At 36.9% G+C, this 21,388-nt stretch overlaps 1 protein-coding gene and 1 long non-coding RNA gene across 2 annotated transcripts; one reads left to right on the top strand and one right to left on the bottom strand.

Moving 5' to 3' along the window:
- Positions 1 to 9,361: 9,361 nt before the first annotated feature.
- Positions 9,362 to 12,242, bottom strand: LOC145097655 (uncharacterized). The gene is made up of 3 exons (XR_013704450.1): positions 11,455 to 12,242; positions 10,031 to 10,234; positions 9,362 to 9,809 (listed from the first exon to the last, which is right to left on the bottom strand). It is a non-coding gene; the product is annotated as an uncharacterized LOC145097655 (long non-coding RNA).
- A 3,200-nt stretch (positions 12,243 to 15,442) lies between these two features.
- On the top strand, positions 15,443 to 18,709 carry LOC145097661 (uncharacterized). The gene is made up of 6 exons (XM_079035284.1): positions 15,443 to 15,482; positions 15,586 to 15,710; positions 16,335 to 16,838; positions 16,973 to 17,104; positions 17,187 to 17,791; positions 17,976 to 18,709. Exons 2-6 carry the CDS (start codon positions 15,611 to 15,613, stop codon positions 18,606 to 18,608), a joined length of 1,974 nt encoding a protein of 657 aa, XP_078891410.1. The 5' UTR covers positions 15,443 to 15,482; positions 15,586 to 15,610; the 3' UTR covers positions 18,609 to 18,709.
- The last annotated feature ends 2,679 nt before the right edge of the window (positions 18,710 to 21,388 follow it).

A 21,388-nucleotide genomic window follows, 5' to 3' on the forward strand; every position in this document is an offset into this window, starting at 1 on the left:
AATCTTTGCCTGTGCTGAGTCCGATAAGGTCAAATTTGCAGCCTGTACCCTCAGTAATAAAGCCTTGACTTGGTGGAATAGCCGAGTCAAATCCTTAACCCTCCCTGTAGCCAATGCCATGGGCTGGGACGCCATGAAAGAACTCCTTCTTGCCGAATACTGTCCCCGTGGGGAAATGCAGAAGCTAGAGCATGAGCTCTAGAACCTGAAGATGAAAGGTTCCGACATCTCTGCATACACTTCCCGATTCGATGATCTTGCCCTTCTCTGCCCTGGTTTGGTCACTCCAGAAAGCAAAAAGATCGAGAGGTTTATATGGGGGTTAACCAATCCAACCAAAGGTCATGTCTTAGCTGCTCGCCCGAACACATATGATAGTGCTAAGACTTTAGCCCAAGCCATAATCGATCACAGTGATGATGTCGAGGAAACCACCACCACCCCTGAGTCGACTAAAAACAGTGGTGAGAAAAGAAAATTTTGGAAGAAGAAGAAGGGTCAATCTTCCCAAGGCTCCTCCAAAAGACAACAAACAGTAGCAGTTCATGCTGCTACTACCCCCATTGCTGCCGCTTCAATCGCGGGATCCACAGCTCCAACTCCTACCAGTCGGTATGCTGGTAATCTTCCCCTTTGTGATAAGTGCAAGTATCACCACAACCCTGGCCCCTGCCGAGAACTATCATGTACCAATTGTGGTAAGAAGGCGCACACGGTCCGATTTTGCAAGGCTCCAGCTCAACCGGTCAATCAATCTTCTAGAACAGGCGTCGGTCAAGCCTGTTACAACTGTGGTGAAGCTGGGCACTTTAAAAGGAACTGCCCCAAAAAGTCTATTGCTGATAACACCGGAAGGGTCCTCGCTATGGGACGGGAGGAAGCGGTCGCCGATCCCACTGTTGTCTCGGGTACGTTCCTTCTCGACAACTCATATGCTAATATTCTTTTCGATTCGGGTGCTGAGAGAAGCTTTATTAGTCATGCATTCAAACATAACCTAAAACATAATTCCCAACCTTTAACTGAAACATTTACCGTCGAGATGGCTAACGGTGAGAAGGAAAGCGCTAACGAGGTGTTCGTAGGTTGTACCCTTACCCTTAACGACCATTCGTTTCCTATCGATCTTATGCCAGTATCCATAATGAGCTTTGATGTCATCATTGGCATGGATTGGTTGAGTCCCAATCATGCAGATATCCTTTGTTTCGAAAAATCCATCCGTCTCAACCTTCCTTCGGGTCAAACTCTCATAATCTATGGCGATAAACTTAGTTCCAACCTTCGTATCATTTCCTGCATCAAAGCTCAGAAGCTCCTGCGAAAGGAGTGCATTGCATTCTTGGCCCATGTAATCAACGAGAAACAGGAAGTTAAAGACCTCGCGAGCATCCCCGAAGTCTGTAACTTTCCTGATGTGTTTCCCGAAGAGCTTCTAGGAATTCCTCCCGAGCGTCAGGTCGAATTCCGTATTGACCTAATTCCTGGAGCTACTCCCGTAGCGAAGTCTCTGTATCGCTTAGCTCCAGTAGAGATGCAGGAGTTATCCAGTCAACTCAACGAGTTGCTCAGTAAAGGATTCATTAGACCTAGTTCCTCGCCGTGGGGAGCTCCAATCCTGTTTGTCAAGAAGAAAGATGGATCCTTTCGAATGTGTATCGATTATCGCGAGCTGAACAAGTTGACTGTCAAAAACCGATACCCTCTTCCGCGAATAGATGACCTCTTCGATCAACTCCAGGGAGCCAGTTACTTCTCCAAGATAGACCTTCGATCAGGGTACCATCAGCTACGAGTTCATGAAAGTGATGTGTCTAAAACAGCTTTCAGGACTCGATATGGACACTACGAGTTTGTAGTGATGCCCTTTGGTCTAACCAACGCACCGACGGTGTTCATGGATCTGATGAACCGGGTGTGTCGTCCTTATCTGGATAAGTTTGTCATTGTGTTCATTGATGACATACTCGTCTATTCCCGAAGCGAAGAAGACCACAAACAACACTTGAGACTAGTGTTGGAGACCCTACGATCCGAGAAGTTGTACGCGAAATTTTCCAAGTGCGAGTTCTGGATTCGGAAGGTAATTTTCCTCGGTCATGTGGTAAGCGAGGAGGGTATTCATGTAGATCCTTCCAAGATAAAGGCGATAGAGAATTGGTCAGCACCGAAGACACCCACCGAAATCCGACAATTTTTGGGTCTAGCTGGCTATTATCGAAGATTCATCCAGAAATTTTCCAGAATCGCCAAACCCTTAACCACTCTAACACAGAAAGGTGTACCCTTTTGTTGGAGTGATAAGCAAGAAGCCGCGTTCCAGACGCTGAAAAGAGCCTTGTGCAGCGCGCCTGTTCTGTCCCTACCCGAAGGGACAGAAGATTTCGTTGTCTTCTGCGATGCATCTAATCAAGGCAACTTGATCGGGTGTGACCAAAAGCCCCGCCTAATGCCGGTATCGGGTAGAATTCCGTCGTGTCCAATTCCCGAGCACTATATAAGTGATTCAAAGTTTTCATTTGAAGCTTTTGTCCATTTCTTCCATAAACATTTCCAACCTCTCTCCTCATCCAAAATCAAAGGTCCAAAAAGAAAGAATTAAGGCTCCAAATCAAAGAGGTAACATCCTTAACTTGTTATCTAACCTCTTTAGCCTTCAATTTGATGTTTAAATTAAGTTTTAGGACCTAGAACATGTGTTTACGGCCAAGGATCAATCTTGGGCCGTAAACACCTAAAAATGGGGTTTTTAAGCCAATTAACCCTTCCAAATCATTGTTGGGACTTAGATACGACCTTAAGGCTTACAAATTGAGACTTAAAACATTTAAAAAATAAATTTTGAGGGACAAACAAGAGTTTACGGCCAAGACATGTGCTTGGGCCGTAAACTCCTCAAACTTGGAGGATAAACTCATTTTTACATGTTAGAATGCCTTGAAACTTAACCAATAGCCTTGTGGTAAATCCTAGAACCATCTAAAAATAGTTTAGAGACCTTAAACACATCAAAAATACCACATATAGGAGTTTACGGCCTAGGAGCATACCCTTTGGCCGTAAACTCATGAAACTATGTCAAAAGATGCATCTAATTCACTCCAAAGGCTTGAATAAATTTCTAGAATCACATGTGATTGTTTTAAGTATCAAAAACTAATTTCTCATGAGCATAGGAGAGTTTACGGCCATAGAACATGCTTCTAGGCCGTAAACTCCTAAAAACATGTTAAATGGTGCTCTAAATTCACAACAAGGCTTGGAAAATTGACTAGAATCACATGTGATTACTCCTTGTACCTCAAATCAATTTTCCTTCATCCTAGGAGAGTTTACAGCCGTAAACTCTAAGTTTACAGCTGTGAACTCCCTTTTATGTGGTATTAATTCATTCAAATTGTTCCAAGGCATTTTAGTAAGTCATTCCAACAATCCCCAAGTCCAAACAAGTCAATAAACCCTCAAAATCATACCCACATGAGTTCACGGCCATGAACTCATGTATGTGGGTGTTATTTGGCCGTAAACTCCCTAATATGTTTACTCTTGGAGAGTAAACTCAAGTCCTAAGTCCCTAGTGTCATTACACGTCCGTAGATGTCACCCGGGTCACTCCAAACGCTCGTTTTGAAGTGTTTAACCTCGTTGGAGTGTAATATTCCATATGATTAGTGATTGTCAATCTAATTAGTTATATATGGACATTATTACATTTTACATAGGGACATCGCGAGTAAACAAGCCCCGAACCAACGTCTAGTATCCAAAACCGTCGCATTTCCGAGTCCGGTGAGTTCATACCCCTACCCTTTTTCACTGTTTTTCACTGTTTTCAGGGGGGGACACAAGCAAAGTACAAGGGCTTTCTTGTACTCAAAACTTATTTTCGTGTGTGTGTGTGTTCACATTTCATATGCTTTTAATACTGATATACACAACTGATAACCAGTAGAATATGCAGATTACGTAAACGTTTATTTGTGAAATGGGTTTTATAAACTGTTATGTTTTATATATTTCACAAATGGTTTTCCACATTTTATCAGTTAAAAGCATGACATTAGAACACATGAACAATATATTTTGTACACTGTCTTGTCCTCGGTAACATTCCACATAGATACGCGAATGGAGGATTATCATATTATTACTAGTAAATTTGTTATTCCTGTATGATTGGAGACACGTCCTCGGCGAACACTCCACAGAGATACGCGAGTGGAGGACTACACCCGTAACCAGAATCTCTGGGATTTAGAGAGCGTGACTTGAGTGTATAGATCTATACAGGGCTGACTACCCCACACCTGGCTGCTAGCTACAGCCGAACCGAAATCGTTCAAGGGTGAAGAAAGTCATAAGGTTGTGGACTACTTATTGCCACAGGTTCAGTTTTCAGTATGGTTATGGAACTCGCAATTAGGATAACAGAGATTTACTTATAGTAATAATGAATAACATTACATCTTTTACATTGATAACCCACATTCAGGAAAGTATAGGACTTTCCTGGGAAACCTCGTACAGAATCAGATTTAACTAGAATACATCTTTTACAAATGATAACCAACATTCAGGAAAGCATGGGGCCTTCCTGGGGAAACATTCATATAACCAGAAAAGTGTAACAAACGGGATAACTTTATATCTTTTACTATTGGTAATATACAATCAGGAAAGTATGGGACTTTCCTGGGAATCCATTGGTACATAACCAGAACAGTATAAGAAAACAGATAACATAAATGTACATTTTCACAAAGGTAAACATGTTTTTAGTGTTCAACTTTACTTTACATATTGTGAATCAATAATCAACTAACATAAGAAAATATGGGATTTTCTTGGCGTGTATAACATTTACAGAAATAGAAAGGAAAAATGGACATTTTCATGAAACAAAACCCACTTATGAACTCACCAGTGTTATGCTGATTTTCAAACCGCTTGTGTTCTCAGGTCGACGTTAGAACAGGTACCGAAGATCCGTTTTGCTCGAAGCTGGAGTACTCAGAAGACCCGTTTCACTTTGTTCATATATATATATATATATATATATATATATATATATATATATATATATATATTATGTATCACAACTGTACAAACTTTACTTTTGAAACAATTGTAAAACCTTTTTCAATATGTAATGTAATGGTTGTTCTACTTTACTTACTATGTGCATTGGATTTGATACTCAACGTGGAGTCAACCCCGGAAATGTTTCCGCCTTCGGTTTTCGGGGTGTGACAAAAAGAAGAAGACTTGATGCAAGACAATCTGAACTGGTCACAAGTTTGGTTAGTGGTCTTCCTACCCCACCTTTCACTGCTACTACTACAAGGCTCACCACTACAAAGATGTTTCCTACTGGTCCAAGTTCAACGTTTGATGTTGGTGGTTCCTCTGCACCGCCTGGTTTCTCAGTTCCTAGATACCATCGAGATGTTGCTTCTGAAAGGTTGGCGTTGCACATGGCTGAAGAACAACTTGTATCGCCAGATCCTCGAGGAAAGGGTGTTTCCAATTAAGAAGGTAGTTCTAGGGATGAAAATTTTACTCTTACTGGTCTGCAGAAAGAAATTTCAGTTCTTAGCCAGAAAAATATTGAACTCGACATTCAGGTGGCAGAGCTTCGTGCCGAGAATGTTGATCTTCGTATCCAAGTATCCAAGCTACAATCAGATAAATCTAGTATTGGCGGACAACTGGCTGAACTCAAAAAGGATAAGAAGCTGAAAAGCAAGCAGATCTCCGATTTACAAGATCATTTTAATCTGCTAACTTCGAGCTATTTTGAGCTAAAGAAGAAACTTGAAGTTGATTTTTGGTGAGAGATATCAGACGTCTGTTGAAGAACAAAGGATTAACCTTCATGTACAAGCTTTTCCGGTTGACCTACCAGTCGGTCAGTCCTCTGGTACTGCTGAACGTGTTGTAGTTGAACCTCCGTTGGCTCCACATATTCAAGAACTTATTCGTCGTAATCAGGAAGATGATGTTCAGAGAGGTCAATTACTGTTTAAACGGAATACTAATCGGAATACATCTCCGAGCGAACCCTTAATAACTGTTACTGATCTTGAAGTTGTGAGGTTCCGGGATACATTTAGGGATAGATCAGGAGTGACTGCCTGGGGATTTCATGACCCTCTCAGAAAGTGGATTGTCATTCGTAAGCGTGGTAACTCAGAGTTGTATAAGGATATTCATGCATTTGGGTCGTTTACGAGAATTGATCTGACGGAGTTGTCTCAAGCTCCGTTCATCAATCTTTTCAACACTCCTCATGTTACTCAGTTTAAGCACTTTCTGGATGATCAAGTAAAGAAAGGATTTCCATCGATGTCGACGGCAGAATCGGTTATATTTGAACACCCAGATATTTTGGAACCATCTACTGATAAGCCGTTACAGGTAGTGATGTGGCCCACAACGAAACAAGTCAAGCAGTTTTCTATGCTTCAAGGCTTTCAAGATGGATCTCTCAGTTCTTTGGAATGTTGGGTTTATGATGAAAATACATCAGGAGCGGTCATTAAACTTAAGAATGGGTGTATTCGTTTGTACGATCGCAGAGACTTGCTGCAGTTCAGGAAATGGGATATTCATTATCTTAGCAACTTTCAAATTAAAGTTGTTGAAGATATATATGAGGAAGGAGCCAAGGTGTACACATCGATGATCGCGGAGATTCTAAGCAAGAGAATGTGGAATGGAGCGATGGGCCAGATGGACGTGATGATTGTCGAAAAAGGAATAGGTTCGAGCTAGTCCAAACCAAGGGGGAGATTGAAAGACCCTGTGTAATGGTTTTGTCTAGGCATACTAGTTAGTGGTAGTGATTGTGTAGTAAAAACCGATTTTGTTTAGTTTACGGTTGTTATATGTTTACGGCCGTAAACTCCTTACGGCCGTAAACTCCTTGCGGTTGTAAGTCAGGCCTATAAATAGGGCGTTGTGTCAGACTTTAAAGGTTGTTGATGGCTTCGTGTTTTCTCCAAGTTGTATCTGACGTTTTATTGCTTTAAGGCGTATGCAAGCTTGGTTTTTGCTTATTGTTTCATCTTTTGCTTCTGTTATTTGTCTTTGATCATTGGTAGATCCGTTTTCGGGCTTTACACATATTTTTACATTTTATACATTTAATTTCATATCAACCTAAACAAGTAGTAGAATCATACAATTTCACATTTGATACATACAATTTCAATTTGATATAAACCTAAACAAGTGAATAACATTTTATACATACAATTTCAATTTCATATAAATCTAAACAATTTCAATTTCATATAACATTTTATAGACAACTTTAACTTCATATAAAGTAAGCAAGTAAATTAACATTTAATACATACAATTTCAATTTAACATAAACATAAACAAATAACACAATCATAAAAAGACCAAGCAAGTAACACAATCCTACAATCATAAAAGGTCCAATTTCAATTTCAGATAAACTTATACATGCAATTTCAATTCCAAAAAAAAAAAAAAAAAAAAAAAAGAAAAGAAAAGAAAAAAACCAACCTGTTATGTTCTTCTTGCTGTGATGGTCAGATTTGATGGTGGTCCTCTAGTGGTGGCTTGTGGTCACCGAAAAAAACACAAAATCAGGAAAAAAAAAAAAAAAAAAAAAAGAACCCCACCCACCCCCCGCACCCCTCCGGCGCCTCCCCCCAAATTCTAATCTTTTCTGGTAGTGAAGGAGAGAAGTTGGAAAAGAGTGGAGTCGCCCGTGAGGAACGCCGAACGTGGTCAAAGACCGACGATGGTGAACAGTTGTCAAATTACCAACCTTAAAAAAAAACCTCAAATTCTGAGTAAAAATGTTGAGCAATCACCAACAAAGAACAAATTCAGAGTAAAATGGTTGACCAAGAGTGTACCTGCTGCTTGTCGCCGGTGAAGGAGCTGCCAATTGCGATTTTCGTCGAGAGAGAAAGTGAGGTTTGTCGTTCGCTGTGCAAATCAACGATGGATTAAGTTCTGTTAGGGTAAAACCTTATGCTGACAACAATTCATTTGGTATAGGGTTTACATAAATGACGTCTTTTTTTTTTTTTACTGAAACAAAAAAAAATTAAGAAGTTGTACCGACGACAAGTCGTCAATATAGATATTTCACAAGGATCGTCATGTAGCATGTCGACGACGAGTCGTTACGATAGCTTCCAAAAAACTACGTTGTTTTGATTTTCTGCACCATGGAATAAAAATAAATGAAAATTAGATTTGTTGTAACCTATACCGACGACTTGTCGTCGTCATATGTTTTCAGAAAACCGTGAAAAAAGTCATCGTTCCAGCCAAATCTGTGGAGACAACATGTCGTCGTCATAACTTTTCAGGTCAAACATTTGTGTTCAAAGTTGGCAAAATCTATGACGACAATACGACGTCAGCATAGCCCTTCTTTTAGCGACGACTAGTGTCGTCGGGATAGGTATGGTCGCCATATGTAGTTATATTCTTGTAGTGTTGGTTAAAGTGTGCATTGTATGTATTCGTGTAGTCTCTTTTCATTTCTAAATTTATTAGAAGTAACAGCAAAAAGTCATCATGTTCTCTCTTAGGCCGGACGGAGTGGTGAGCGGGGAAGCCGCGGGAAACGATCCCGCACCAAGAAACACCCGGTGCGGGAAAGGCGGGAAGAAGGTGAGGGAAGGGAGTCCCGCATTCTCTCTCTTCTTGTGAATGACTGGTTTTTTTTTTTTTTTTTTTTTTTTTTTTTTTGAGTTGCAGGTCGTAACGAGAGTTAGAGGAAGAAGATGAAAGCTTCTGAAAATGATATATATGGCCCCTATGTTTTGATCTTATGGCAGAATACACCCAACTTTAAAATCTTTTCACAAAAATAATTTTCAAAAATTACAAAATAGACCCTACATTTTTAATTTTCTACTAATTTAAATATTAGGTTTAATGTAATTTTTATTTTAATTAATTAAATGCTTTTTATTTTTAATTAAAATTTATGTTTACTATTAATTTAAAAATTATAAATCATAAAAAATATTTTAAACAAAAAGTGAGGGAAAGACTTCCCACCCATTCCTCGGCTTTTAGGTGAGGGAAAAGAGAGTGAGGGAAAGAGGGGTATGGCCCACCAAAAGTAAGGGAAGCTTCCCTTCCACTCCTTCCGGTCTTAGTTCTTGTTTTTCATATCATCTTACAACAAAAAGAGTGAAAAACTTTGTAATCTATAACGATACTTTGACAAAAAGACTCGATTTACGCATAAAAGGTGCTCAAGTATACCTCAAGAAAATTAAAGGATGCCGAAAGTAGCTAAAAAATCAATGATCTAGGATTGACGGCCATTTACGTATGATTTTATGGGTTGAATAGAAAGTGGACACAAACATTATTTATTAATGTGAACTAGTGTAGGTGCCCATGCTTTGCATGGGTTGGATGTGAATTACATATGATACAGTTTATGGAGTGACAAAAAATCTTAAAACAAACTACTATATATAGCATATACAATACATGAGATGGTGTCAAAATATACATACGAACACCAAAAGCACATGCTGCTTACTCTTTCATTACCCAAGGGCATATATTGTGCCATCATAGCCCTGATCTCCAAATGTATGTGTAGTATGTACCTCTGCATCAAGATTATGGATATTAATTTCATGGAAGTGCAAAAATGTTTAAAAAAACAATTACAAAATAAATAAAGGGAAAAGGTAATATTTGTAGAATCTGTATCCATAGTTGCAACACCAAGAACAACAGTCCATGCAAAACTCCACCCAGCACTCGCGCGTAGAAACATCTTCACCTATTTCCTATTTATCAATCGTCAATATCACATATACATATGTTAAATTTTAAAAATATATATATGTTGAAATTTAAATGTATTTCTTTATACAACAAACTCACTTTTCTACCAATCGATGTAACGATGTTTCATCTTTTACCAATAAATTCAACAACATTTTGTTTTTTTACCAATTTATATGAACTATGTTTTACACGAAAAATGTAAATATTTTGAAATACTCACTAAGACATGTGTTATGTTCTTTGAAGTGGAGGAAATTGCCATTACACCTACACTCGTAACTTCCCATGTTTTCTTCCATTTGTAGTTGGGATATTGAGATGCTCTCTTCTGATCAATATCTGAAAAAGTGACAAAGATACGAATCACCTTCTATTACCGGATAGCCTGGTTCGTCCATAGAGATCCATCCATCAAATACTCCAGCTGATTACAAGAAAATATCATAATTACAGTAACTAAAAAGGTATAAAATGCTAAAAATTTGGAGATCTGGAATCCTAAAAAGTTTAATATCTATGGATAAAGTTCTAATATGATATGATATTATATTTAATCTTGGGTGGAATATATTTATGCATTAATCTTTAACATCAGAAGTTGTCATCTATGACACCCAGAACACTAGGAAGTTAAGAACAGAATTACAGTCGATGTTTGGTTTTTTTAAAACCAATGTGATTAGACCCAAAACATAAAAATATGCCACTAACCGAAAATGGAGACATTTAAAATAAATATTAGATCAAATATATGGGTGAAAGTCTACAATTATCATATAGGCTTTGATCCCCATTGATTAGACCACCTTGATGTATTGATGTCCATATTGAGAACTATAATACATTGTTTTAAACCTTCAAACCTTCAGGCAGGTGGCAAAGAAGAGACCGCATTTTAAGTTAATATACACAATAACTTACATTACAAAGCTTCATTAATTTGAAGGCTGACTTATCAAATTTGTCAAAAACTGAGTAATATTGTATCTTCATAATCTTCTTCACACACATAATCACTATTGTAAAAGAAGATGAACTGAAATTATTATGTAAATTCTTCATTCCCAAGAAAATAGAGTGAGAAAACAAAACAGTACAGGAAAAAGAACATAGAAGAAGGAAAAGGCAAATAAGAAAGAAGAAAATCACTCTCAGTAAATCTTTGTACTTGTTTGGCTGCATAAAAGATAAATGAATTATGATACATGTTAACAATTGAATTTGTAATTGAACCAAAAATCAACTTGACAAAGGAAGTATTTTTCTTTTTAAAACATAAAGGGTATCGTAAGTTAATGATCTATATAACTTGTAAGTTTTGTAATGGACTTAAAATATATATTATATTAATATTAATGCAATTATGGTATTATTGAGAAGGTAGGCACCTGTTTTTCAGGAAATTGTCAAGTGATATGTAATCTGTTTTCTATTAAATATCAGTCTATGATATCGATGTCTATCAAACCCACCTTCATCATAAAAGTTGAAAGAAAAACACTAAATTTTCATTATAATTGGCATCTCAATTCTCAAGCTTGGTTATCTTTGATAATTGGCTAGTATTAATTTGAAAACAAACCTATGGGTGTGCAAGTAGTAAGATTGAAAGTGTCAAATTGATAAAGCATAATAACAACTCACCTGATGAAACAGTCATCAACAATAACATAAGCACCATTTCGGGTAGTTTCACATGAAGTTAACATAGAAACCCCCACATCGAAGCAAGATAGACATTGAGCTATTGAGAGGTAGCGCCTGCATTGGGATGTATCATAGACTGTATCTGCATTCCCTAAGTTATGGCTTGTGGCAAAATAGACACCTTTCCTGGATAACTCTTTTCTAAGTGAACCGAATGTGGAGTTAGGATTGATGAAAAATACAGTTCCAGACATTACATCAACAGGACAACAAAATGACCTAATCGGCATGTTAACAATGCTACTGCTATCGTTTGACTAAATTGCCAGATGTTATCACAGATGAAGAATTAGGGAAGAATAGAGAATAGAGTATAACGAATTAGGGCAGGAAAATTATAAATGACCACTTACCAGGGCATCGTCGTTCGATTTTAGAGAAGGGATGTGACCGCAAGTCGATTTTAGACAGTCGAGTATACATGAAGTCGAACACCGGTCGATTGTCGAGTCGATTTTCAGCAAAACGAAGGTCGTAAAGACCGACGGAAGGGCGTCGGCAGGCGGAAGGCAACCGACGGGCGCCGGACAAAGACTCTGTGTTGACGAAAACATGGAGAAACCGATGGCTTCTTCAACCTCCGTTTCATCACTGTCAGTCACACTTTAAAGGTCGAATACACAAATTATAGCGGAGTGCAACGACCCGGAAGTGTGTAGGGTTATGGGAAACGCATCGGATAAGATGAGTGGTGGAGAAGGCGGAGTAGATATCGAGAAGTGTTATTGTGAGGTTTAGAAGCTGATGATGGAGGCGGTTGATCGGCGGACATGTTAAAGAAACTATGGTTGAGTCAAAGCAACCCGTTGAACAGTACCTCGAGTTAGGTACTGTTCATAAAGATGCTGTGATTTAATTATATATATAATATAATAAAGGGGATGATGTCAGGTTATGGATACTTGCTGATGTCATAAGCAGATAATACATCAGAGCAACGTTCACATGTCTTGTCGGTTAGCAAGGAAAGTAAACGAACTCGAAAGTCAATTGCTGAATGTTCAAATTAACGTTTTGTAGTATAACAATATTCCTTCACCTACTAGCAACTTTCTTATATTTTATATAGATGTTGATCAAGACATGTATAATGGAATTAATTTTAATTTTTTAAAGTATTAAGTATGATTCTTGATTCCTCTTGTTACAAATTATAATATTTTGAAAGAAAATATCTTAAACAGAAAATAAAACAAGATCGTATTGACCATATACCAATAAAGGAATACGAACGAGAATAACATGAGTGTCATGAGCTCCGTCTAATTCGAGATAAATAGATGAAGCGATGATTATTTATATAAGACTTCTTTGCGATATTCGATACACGATTTCAAGTAAAATAGATAAATTTTGAGACTCTAACTATATAATATTAATAAATAACAATGAGCCAGGATTAGATGAGGTTAAGATTTTAAAATCTTAATTGGGATCCTAGGATCCCTATATAGATCTTTAAGATAAATCTAAGTATCAATTTCGATCGGATGATTTTAAGATCTTATGAACTTAAACATCAAGATAAATTTTTTCTATTTAGCTATTATGATTATTATTTATTTATTTTTTGTTTGAGTATGAGGATTTTGAATTGTTGCAGCACAACAAAAAACCTAACCTTTAGCAGCCACAAAAATTGTCACAATTGATGCCGCTTGTCGTCGCTAATACCTTTAGCGACGACATCTCGTCACTAAAGAATTGCCGCTATTGCCTCGTCGGTTGTTGTCGCAAATACTTTCTTCTCTAATACCTGGCGTCGCTATACCCGAATGTCGTCACAAATAGCGTCGTCTCTATTAATATTCCGACAACTGGCCGGAGTTTTCCCGGCAAAGCTTTCCGGAGATGTAGGTTGTTGCAATTGGTCCTCGTCGTACTACATTATATAAAAAATATCAAACATATCATATTCCATAAAATATCTAATAGGTCTCAAATAGACATCTAATATATCATCCATAAACTATCTAATAAATCCAAAATAACATCATCCATACCATTAAACAAGAAATACTACGTGTCTTCGTCTTCCCTATCGTCCTCCCCATCGTTGGTTTCCTCGTTGTTGACCTGGTTTTTAAACTAGCGAATAATATCTCCAATGGCCGTCACAAATGTCGGGTTGTGAAGAAAAGCATTCACATCAACATCCTAAAAGTAATTCACAAACACATTAAGTCATTAACAATTCAATAAACTATCAAACCATCAAAGCACCAAATCAATTAAGTCTTTAACAATTTAACAAACTACCGAGCTACCACAAATTACTACAAATACATTAAGTTCTTAACAATATAACAAAGCTACCAAATTTTTTAAGAATTTAACAAGTACTCGTATTGCTTGCGGTGTTTCTGACTGTGACTGCTATTGTGATGGAGCACTTGTACCCACAACTGAAGAAGGTTTAGGCCCAATGCCTCTCATATGCCCCCTTCGTGTAACCAACACATTCTCAAATATTGCGATCCAATCAATGGTGCCTGAATCACCACTAGAGTCGGCTAAATGATGAGTCTGTAGAGCAATCTCAGCAACCAAGGCATTTTGTATATTCAAAAAGATTGTTAATATACATTAAAACTAACACCAAAAAAGAAAAAAAAAAAACCCAACAATTTACTTCATTTTTAAGTAATAATAACTTACATATTGGTCTTCAACCAAAGGATCAACAAATTCGCCTTTTTTATTGACATGTGCACGATGAAATATATACAATTCACATATACTTATACATTAAGAACGAAAAGAAAAGGAAAAAGAAAGAGGCACCTGCTGAGTCGCCAAAAAAGTAACCAATCGCCGGAAAATGGTGACACCGGTGGTGCTGTGGTGGTGAACACCACCGAAGACTAGTTAAAAACGCGAAAAAAAAATAAGAAATTAGAGCTAAATATGGTAAGAAAAAAAAAGAGAAAGAGAAAAGGGAAAAGAAAACGTACATTACAGGAGGTTTAGGGTCGCCGGAAAACTCGGAACTCGCCAGAAATCAGTGGTAATCGCCAAAAATCAGTGGAAATCAACGGAAATTGAAGACCTAGAATCAATCTACGGTTAGTGGTGGAATGGATTGGTGTATTATGCCGGAAAAATGAGCTTCGCCGGAGGTTTTGCAAGAAAGAAAAGGTGCAGATAATGACTCGTCTGGGATGAAGTGGGAGTCAAAAGGGCGCCACATTTAGTGGTGGGGAATAGGCAATAGCCGCGACACGTTGGAGGGAAAAATACGTGCCATTCTATGGCCAATATTAACCATCCGATCCAAAATCAATCGAACAGCCAAGATGAGATTGATGCGGATCGCCATCAATAGCGGCGACCGGTCGTCGCAATTGATGTCGCCGCTATTAATGCTTCCCACGAGATGAAACCCTAGCCAATGGATCCGTTTAGCATCGTATGGTCACGATCAAATGACTTGTGGCAAACAAGGATTGCCGGTGGCAGACCTTTAGCGACAATGTATATATAGAGACGACAGTACTCTTTAGTGGCGACATGATCTATTTTCGTCGCTAAAGGATGGTGTCATCGCTATTGAGGACGTCACAAAAAGGCTGAATTCTTGTTGTGTTGTGCCACAAAAGGATTGTTTGGGTAATATTTTTGGTTAATGTATTTGAATAATAATAAATTTTCTATTATTGTTTTAGCTATGTCGTTCAGACTATCTAAAAAAGTTTAATTATTCAACTTTAATTTTAAATTATATTAAAGAGGCTATAACGAAACGTTGACAGTTCATTTATGTTTTCCCACTAACTTGACAGCTTGCTAATTAATAATTATATACCTAACATTATATTTCTATTTCAGATCTATTGAGATGGACTTTATTTTTTTATAAGCGTTGACTATGAGTTACAAACTTAGTCCATCAAGTTCTGCATATATAAATCCATGTCTTCAACCCCCTCATTCCTACTGTGCATTAACTCAGAGACATTCATAAGGTGCAAATTTCTCTTAATTATGATTTGAATTTGTTTCAACCACACCACGTGCTATCTTCATGGTGTCACTTTGGTTTCATATTACTAATATGTGAGTATGCAGGTGAAGTAATTAAGGACTCCTAAAAATGAACTCCACAACAACTGCTCAAGGAGTTGCAACACCAGGTCCACAACCAACAAGAACAAAAACAATATATCGGAACCTACCTATTCGAGATCTACTTGGTAAACTTTTATATTGAGTATGATACCACTGTCTGTTTACTTATCATTATTAATCATTTGAATGTTGCTATAGATTTAAGAGCAACCACAATATCTGGGTTTTTTATGAAGGTTTTTCATGGAAAATACTAGAATGGAAAAACTCATTATATCTCCATAGTAAATGATTTTTTTTTTTTTTTTGAATATTTATGTGTTATTTTTATGTTGTCTTTTTATAATTGGTTTAAATCCTATGAGAACCACCACAATCATTGAAAAAGCTCACAGGAGAAACTTGTAAATTTTCAAGTTTATTGAAGAAGCTTTTATTTAATTTAAAGTTTCTCCAATAACGTTTTCAAATTTTAAATATTTTTTGTTTTGAAAATTTTCTTTTAAACAATAATAACACCAACGTTACCCCATTAATCTCATACAAATGTGTTTAATACCAAGAGGGATATATACCTCCACTACACTCCCTACACTAACTCTTGACGACAAACACCCTTTATTAATTTGGACTTTACAAAGGCCGAACATCGTAGAAATTATGTCTTTTGGAGATTTCATACAAAACCTAAATACAATGGGCTTACTGGAAAAAAGATGACTAATTGTCAACTCTTTGTTACTTTATAGAAAATAGAGCCCAGTACCTGAGCATTTGCGTTCCTCTCTATAATGCATCAATCAAAGGTGATTGGGAAGCTGCTCAAGCCATTCTTGATAAACACCAAGATCTAGATTTGGTAGGATTTGCCATAAGTGAAAACTATGATACTGCACTTCACATTGCAGCATCTGCGAAAAGCAGTAAACAGATAGAAAAGTTTGTAGAAAATCTAGTGGACAAGATGACAAAGGAACAGTTGGAACTCAAGAACGATAATGACAATACGGCATTTTGTTTAGCAGCAGCGGGTGGAAATGTCAAAACTGTTATGACTATGTTGGAAAAGAACGTGACCCTTGGGGATATCCCTGGAAGTAATGGAATGATGCCACTCTTTATGGCATCATTATTTGGAAAACATGAAATGGTGAATTATCTTTATGATAAATCTAGGGAGATGTATGGAGATAGTTGGACAGATAAGAATCGCAGTTGGGTTCTACAGAAATGTGTGGAAGCTGATCAATATGGTATGTAGTTGTTGCTCCTTTCTTGTAGTCCTATAAATGTTTTCATATGTGCTTGTGTTCAAAAAAAGTTGTATAATATTTGTTGGGTTTGATGTAATACTTTCCCTGATTAAATGTTGAAACAAATTATGTAGATATTGCATTGAAAATAGTGTCCCGATGGCCAGCACTTGCAAAAAGTGGGATTTTACTTGGAGTTTTGGCTCGAAAACCTGATGCATTTAGGGGGATAAAACCGCATTTTATCTGGAGAATCATATGTCCAAGTGAATATCTCTACTCTTATATTTTGCTTATCAACTCATTTTTATCCACCTATTTGATTTCATATTTGGTTATGGGTTTCAGTTTTGGCGTTGATTCATGTGAAGGTTGGGCCTTCTGAAAAAGAAACCGATGCCATGGAATTACTAAAAATTATTTGGTCAGAAATTGTGAAATTATCTAAAGATGAAATCAATAGTATTATCAGAGGTCCAGTCGACATACCAACAAATAGTGGAAAAGAAAAGGAAGATGTCGAGCAACTACTTGGGTCCATTTTGGAAAATGTTGCGAAGATGCCCAATAGAATTCATAACCTATGGAGTAGAAAGCCAGTCGATCATGAAGCAAAAAGTGTAAATCAAAAGTTTTCTTCCCGCGTACTATTTGTGGCTGCAGAGATGGGAAACACAGAATTTCTAGTGGAGCTCATTCGCCAATATCCAGATTTAATATGGAAGAAAAATGATAACGAACAAACTATATTTCATGTTGCTATATCACATCGTCATGAGGGTATCTACAATCTTCTACATGAGATTGGCTCGATGAAAGATATGATAACACCTCTGAAGGACCTGAAAGGAAATAATATGTTACATTTAGTTGGGAAGTGTGCAAAGAAAAAGAGACTTCAAGTAATTTCAGGGGTTGCTCTTCAAATGCAACGAGAGTTGTTGTGGTTCAAGGTACTTTAATTCTTTCTCTCTAAGACATTAGCTCTCTCTCTTTACATCTATGTAAGTAGAAGTTATTACTTAAGTTGCTTCTACTCTATCATCCAAGAATAGATATATAAAATTGTTCTAAAATAGAAAGTTTCAAAGTGGACAAACCAAACAAAAGTGATTAACCTTTCTTTTGTGTACGTAGGAAGTAGAAGGTATGATTCCTCCTTCATATCGAGAAAGGAAGAACAATGATGGTTTAACACCACATGAACTGTTTAGCAAGGAGCACAAAGAGCTACTCGCTTCAGGTGAAAAGTGGATGAAAGAGACAGCTAGTCAAAGTATGGTGGTGGCAGCTCTTATAGCTACCATTGTTTTTGCAGCAGCGTTTACTGTTCCTGGTGGTTATAATCAAAATACTGGTGTTCCTATGTTCTTTCAAAAAAGATCTTTCATAGTATTTGTCATATCAGATGCCATTTCTTTGACATTCTCGTCGGTTTCACTCCTAATATTTTTATCTATCCTCACATCTCGCTATGCTGAAGATGATTTCTTGGAATTATTACCCAAAAGGCTGATGAGAGGCTTAACAACACTCTTCTTTTCTATCGCAGCCATGATGGTCGCTTTTAGTGTTAGTTTTTTCGTCCTTTATCATAACAACTTGATATGGATACCTATTGTTATTAGTGCAATTGCTTCCGTACCGGTCTTTTTATATGCTAGACTTCAGTATGATCTTCTGGGGGATGTTTATAACTCAACGTATACTTCTAAGAATCTCTTCAAGCCAGAAAAGCTAAAGATTTACTATCAAAATCCAAAGCACTAATACCTTGTCGTTTAACTGTAACATTCATTTCAAGATATACGATTGTTATGTCTTAGTTTGTATCGGTTGATAGTCTATATATACGATGTATGGACGATTAATATTTTTATTGCCAATTGTTTTGGAAGCAATCAAACATAAGCAAGAAAACGACAAAAAAAAATTATGTAGCGTGATCGATTTCAAATGTTGAAGAATTCTATGGCATTTGTGATCCACTTTCCCTTTCGAATAGTTCGACATATCATTTTTTTTCTTGATAAAATTGCAAGAATGGTCTCTGTGGTATGTCAAAACTAGCAACTTTGGTCCAAAATGGGTTTGACTCGCAAGAATGGTCCAATAGTTTCGTTTTGTTGCGAGTTTAGTCCAATCTCCTATAAACTTTTTTATAATGACGGATTTGCCCTTTTTAGTTTTATTTTCTTTTGTTCTTTTTAATGCAAAAATCAAAAATAAAAAAGAGAAATAAAAAATACACACCTCATCCCTCCTTTCTCTCTTTCTCTTTCTCTCTCTCTCTTTAACGCATTTTCATTTTACAAGAACACAAGCTGCCAGAAAAATTACATCAGTTGGAATCTTTTCGTCAGATCGCCACCCTCTGCCACAGTAGCCACCGTCTAGATGGAGTCACCGCCCGCTCATCTCTCTTCCTCCCCCGCTTCAGTTTTCAACAGGAGAAACCCTAACTCTCGTTCTTTGTTTACAGATTTGTGGTTCATTAGACCACCGTCGACGCCACCCCTTAGATGTTTAGGTCTCGTCAGCCATGAACTCTAAATCTTTTGGATCTCGGTTCTTCTTTTCTATCAGTTCTTCTCTCGTAGCAGTGGCGAGCTCAACGTGACGAAGGCTTTCAAATGGGAGGGTTTTTCAGATTTTACTGGTTTTCAAATCGAAGGATCATAGAGGCGAAGATCTAAAGCTGACAAAGAGGGTTTTGGTGTTTCGAGTGTGAGCCCAAGATAGATCTCAAGAATCGGAGGAGCATGGCGGCGGAGATCTTGAGCTTTTCTTGGTGACGATTTAGGGTTTGTTAAATGGCCGTCGTCACCTCCGTACAGATGAAGATGAAGACAGAGGTTGCAAAGATCCCAGATAGTACCCACGTTGGAAACCTATTCTGGTGAGAGGTGGCGACTCCGGCTCCAACGACTCCAACGTCCGATCGATGACTTTCCAGATCAAGATACCAATAACATCCACCCCTCTTCTCCGTCGATTTTGTTTTCAGAAATCGATAATCGATTGGTTTTCATTTTTGTTTTCTGGACGTTTTCAGATTTCTTGTTCATGAGTGTTCTTGTTCCAATTTGAGTGATATGGAAAAAATTGAGTTTGTAGAAAATTGGATTGTTCATGTTTTAGATTGCAGATGTGAAAAAAATGATTATTTTGTTTTTCAAATATGAAAAAAATTGTTTTTCTGGAGTAGTGGTGGTGGTGGTTTCCGATAGCAGTTGTGACCGGACTAGTCTTGTTGGGAATAAAGAAAGTTGGGTTACATTTTCTTTTTTCTTTTGTTTAAATTTTTATTAGAAAAAATAAAAAGAAATTATAAACAATAGAAAATTAAATAATAAGGGCAAATCCGTCATTATAAAAAAAATCATAGGAAATTGGACTAAACTCGCAACAAAACGAAACTATTGGACCATCCTTGCGAGCCAAACCCATTTTGGACCAAAGTTGTTAGTTTTGACATACCACAAGGACCATTCTTGCAATTTTGTCTTTTTTGTTAGTGGATTTCAAATTGCTTAATTCACCCACACATACCAAAAGATATAGAATAATTTTTTATTTATTTATGCTCACACTAAAATTGCAATGAATAACAGTGCATGTTTGTTTTTATTCTAACTTGATAACTAGACTTAAAAATGGTAACTAAAAACCATCCAACTTTTGAAAAATATTATATAAACAATTCAAATTTTTGAAACTCATTCGGGCACAAAATCATATTACAGTTATTCAGTTAAGATTTTCCAAGAATATTATTTGAAATGTATAGTGGCTTTAGTAAAAGTTTTTTTTTTGAAAGAAATGTACATTACTATTTGTTGCAGTTATATGCTATACAATGAAATCCAGGTTTCTGGTGGTAGTGAGAATTAAGTTTAATAAAGTTATCAAAGTTTAAAGAAAGTATTAACAAGTAATAATCTTTGGCCAATTTCAAGTTGAGAATTAGTCCACATGAACTAAAAACATACAATATTATAAAATTTTCATATTTCTGAGTTTTGACATGTGAAATTAAAGAAAATCCCCTTAAAGATCAAATAATTCCATTGAACTGAACTTGCTTGAGATCAACCTAACTGCATTATAATTTATGTGGGGACTGAAGTTGCAAATCTTTATTTTTAATATATATGTAATTATAGTTTGTCTTTTTAGATATCAAAGTAAATTTGTGTTCGTACATTCAGGAAGGAAAAACCATGAGAGACATGAAGAGTGAAGATATGATCATGCAGAACAGAAGAAGCAGGACAAAGGGTAATGAAGAACAGAAAGAGTGGATGTATCCATAAACTCAAATAAAGGTTTCTCACAATGTAAGGTGGAAAATGGATGCACGATGGACATGTCATGATCATTCTATGAGATATATGTGTGTATTTTTGTATTGACTGATGTATAATGGTATTTGTTTGTTGGGTTGGGTGACAGGTGGCAATTGCAACAGCTGCCAAAGCAAAAGTTCTTCTCGGGAGCTGAAAAATAATGAAGGAGGATTTGGATTCTGCAAATAATAATAATAATAA

The sequence above is a fragment of the Lactuca serriola genome, chromosome 1 (genome assembly GCF_051521515.1).
Source record: "Lactuca serriola cultivar US96UC23 chromosome 1, Lser_US96UC23_V15, whole genome shotgun sequence".
Taxonomy (NCBI): Eukaryota; Viridiplantae; Streptophyta; class Magnoliopsida; order Asterales; family Asteraceae; genus Lactuca; species Lactuca serriola.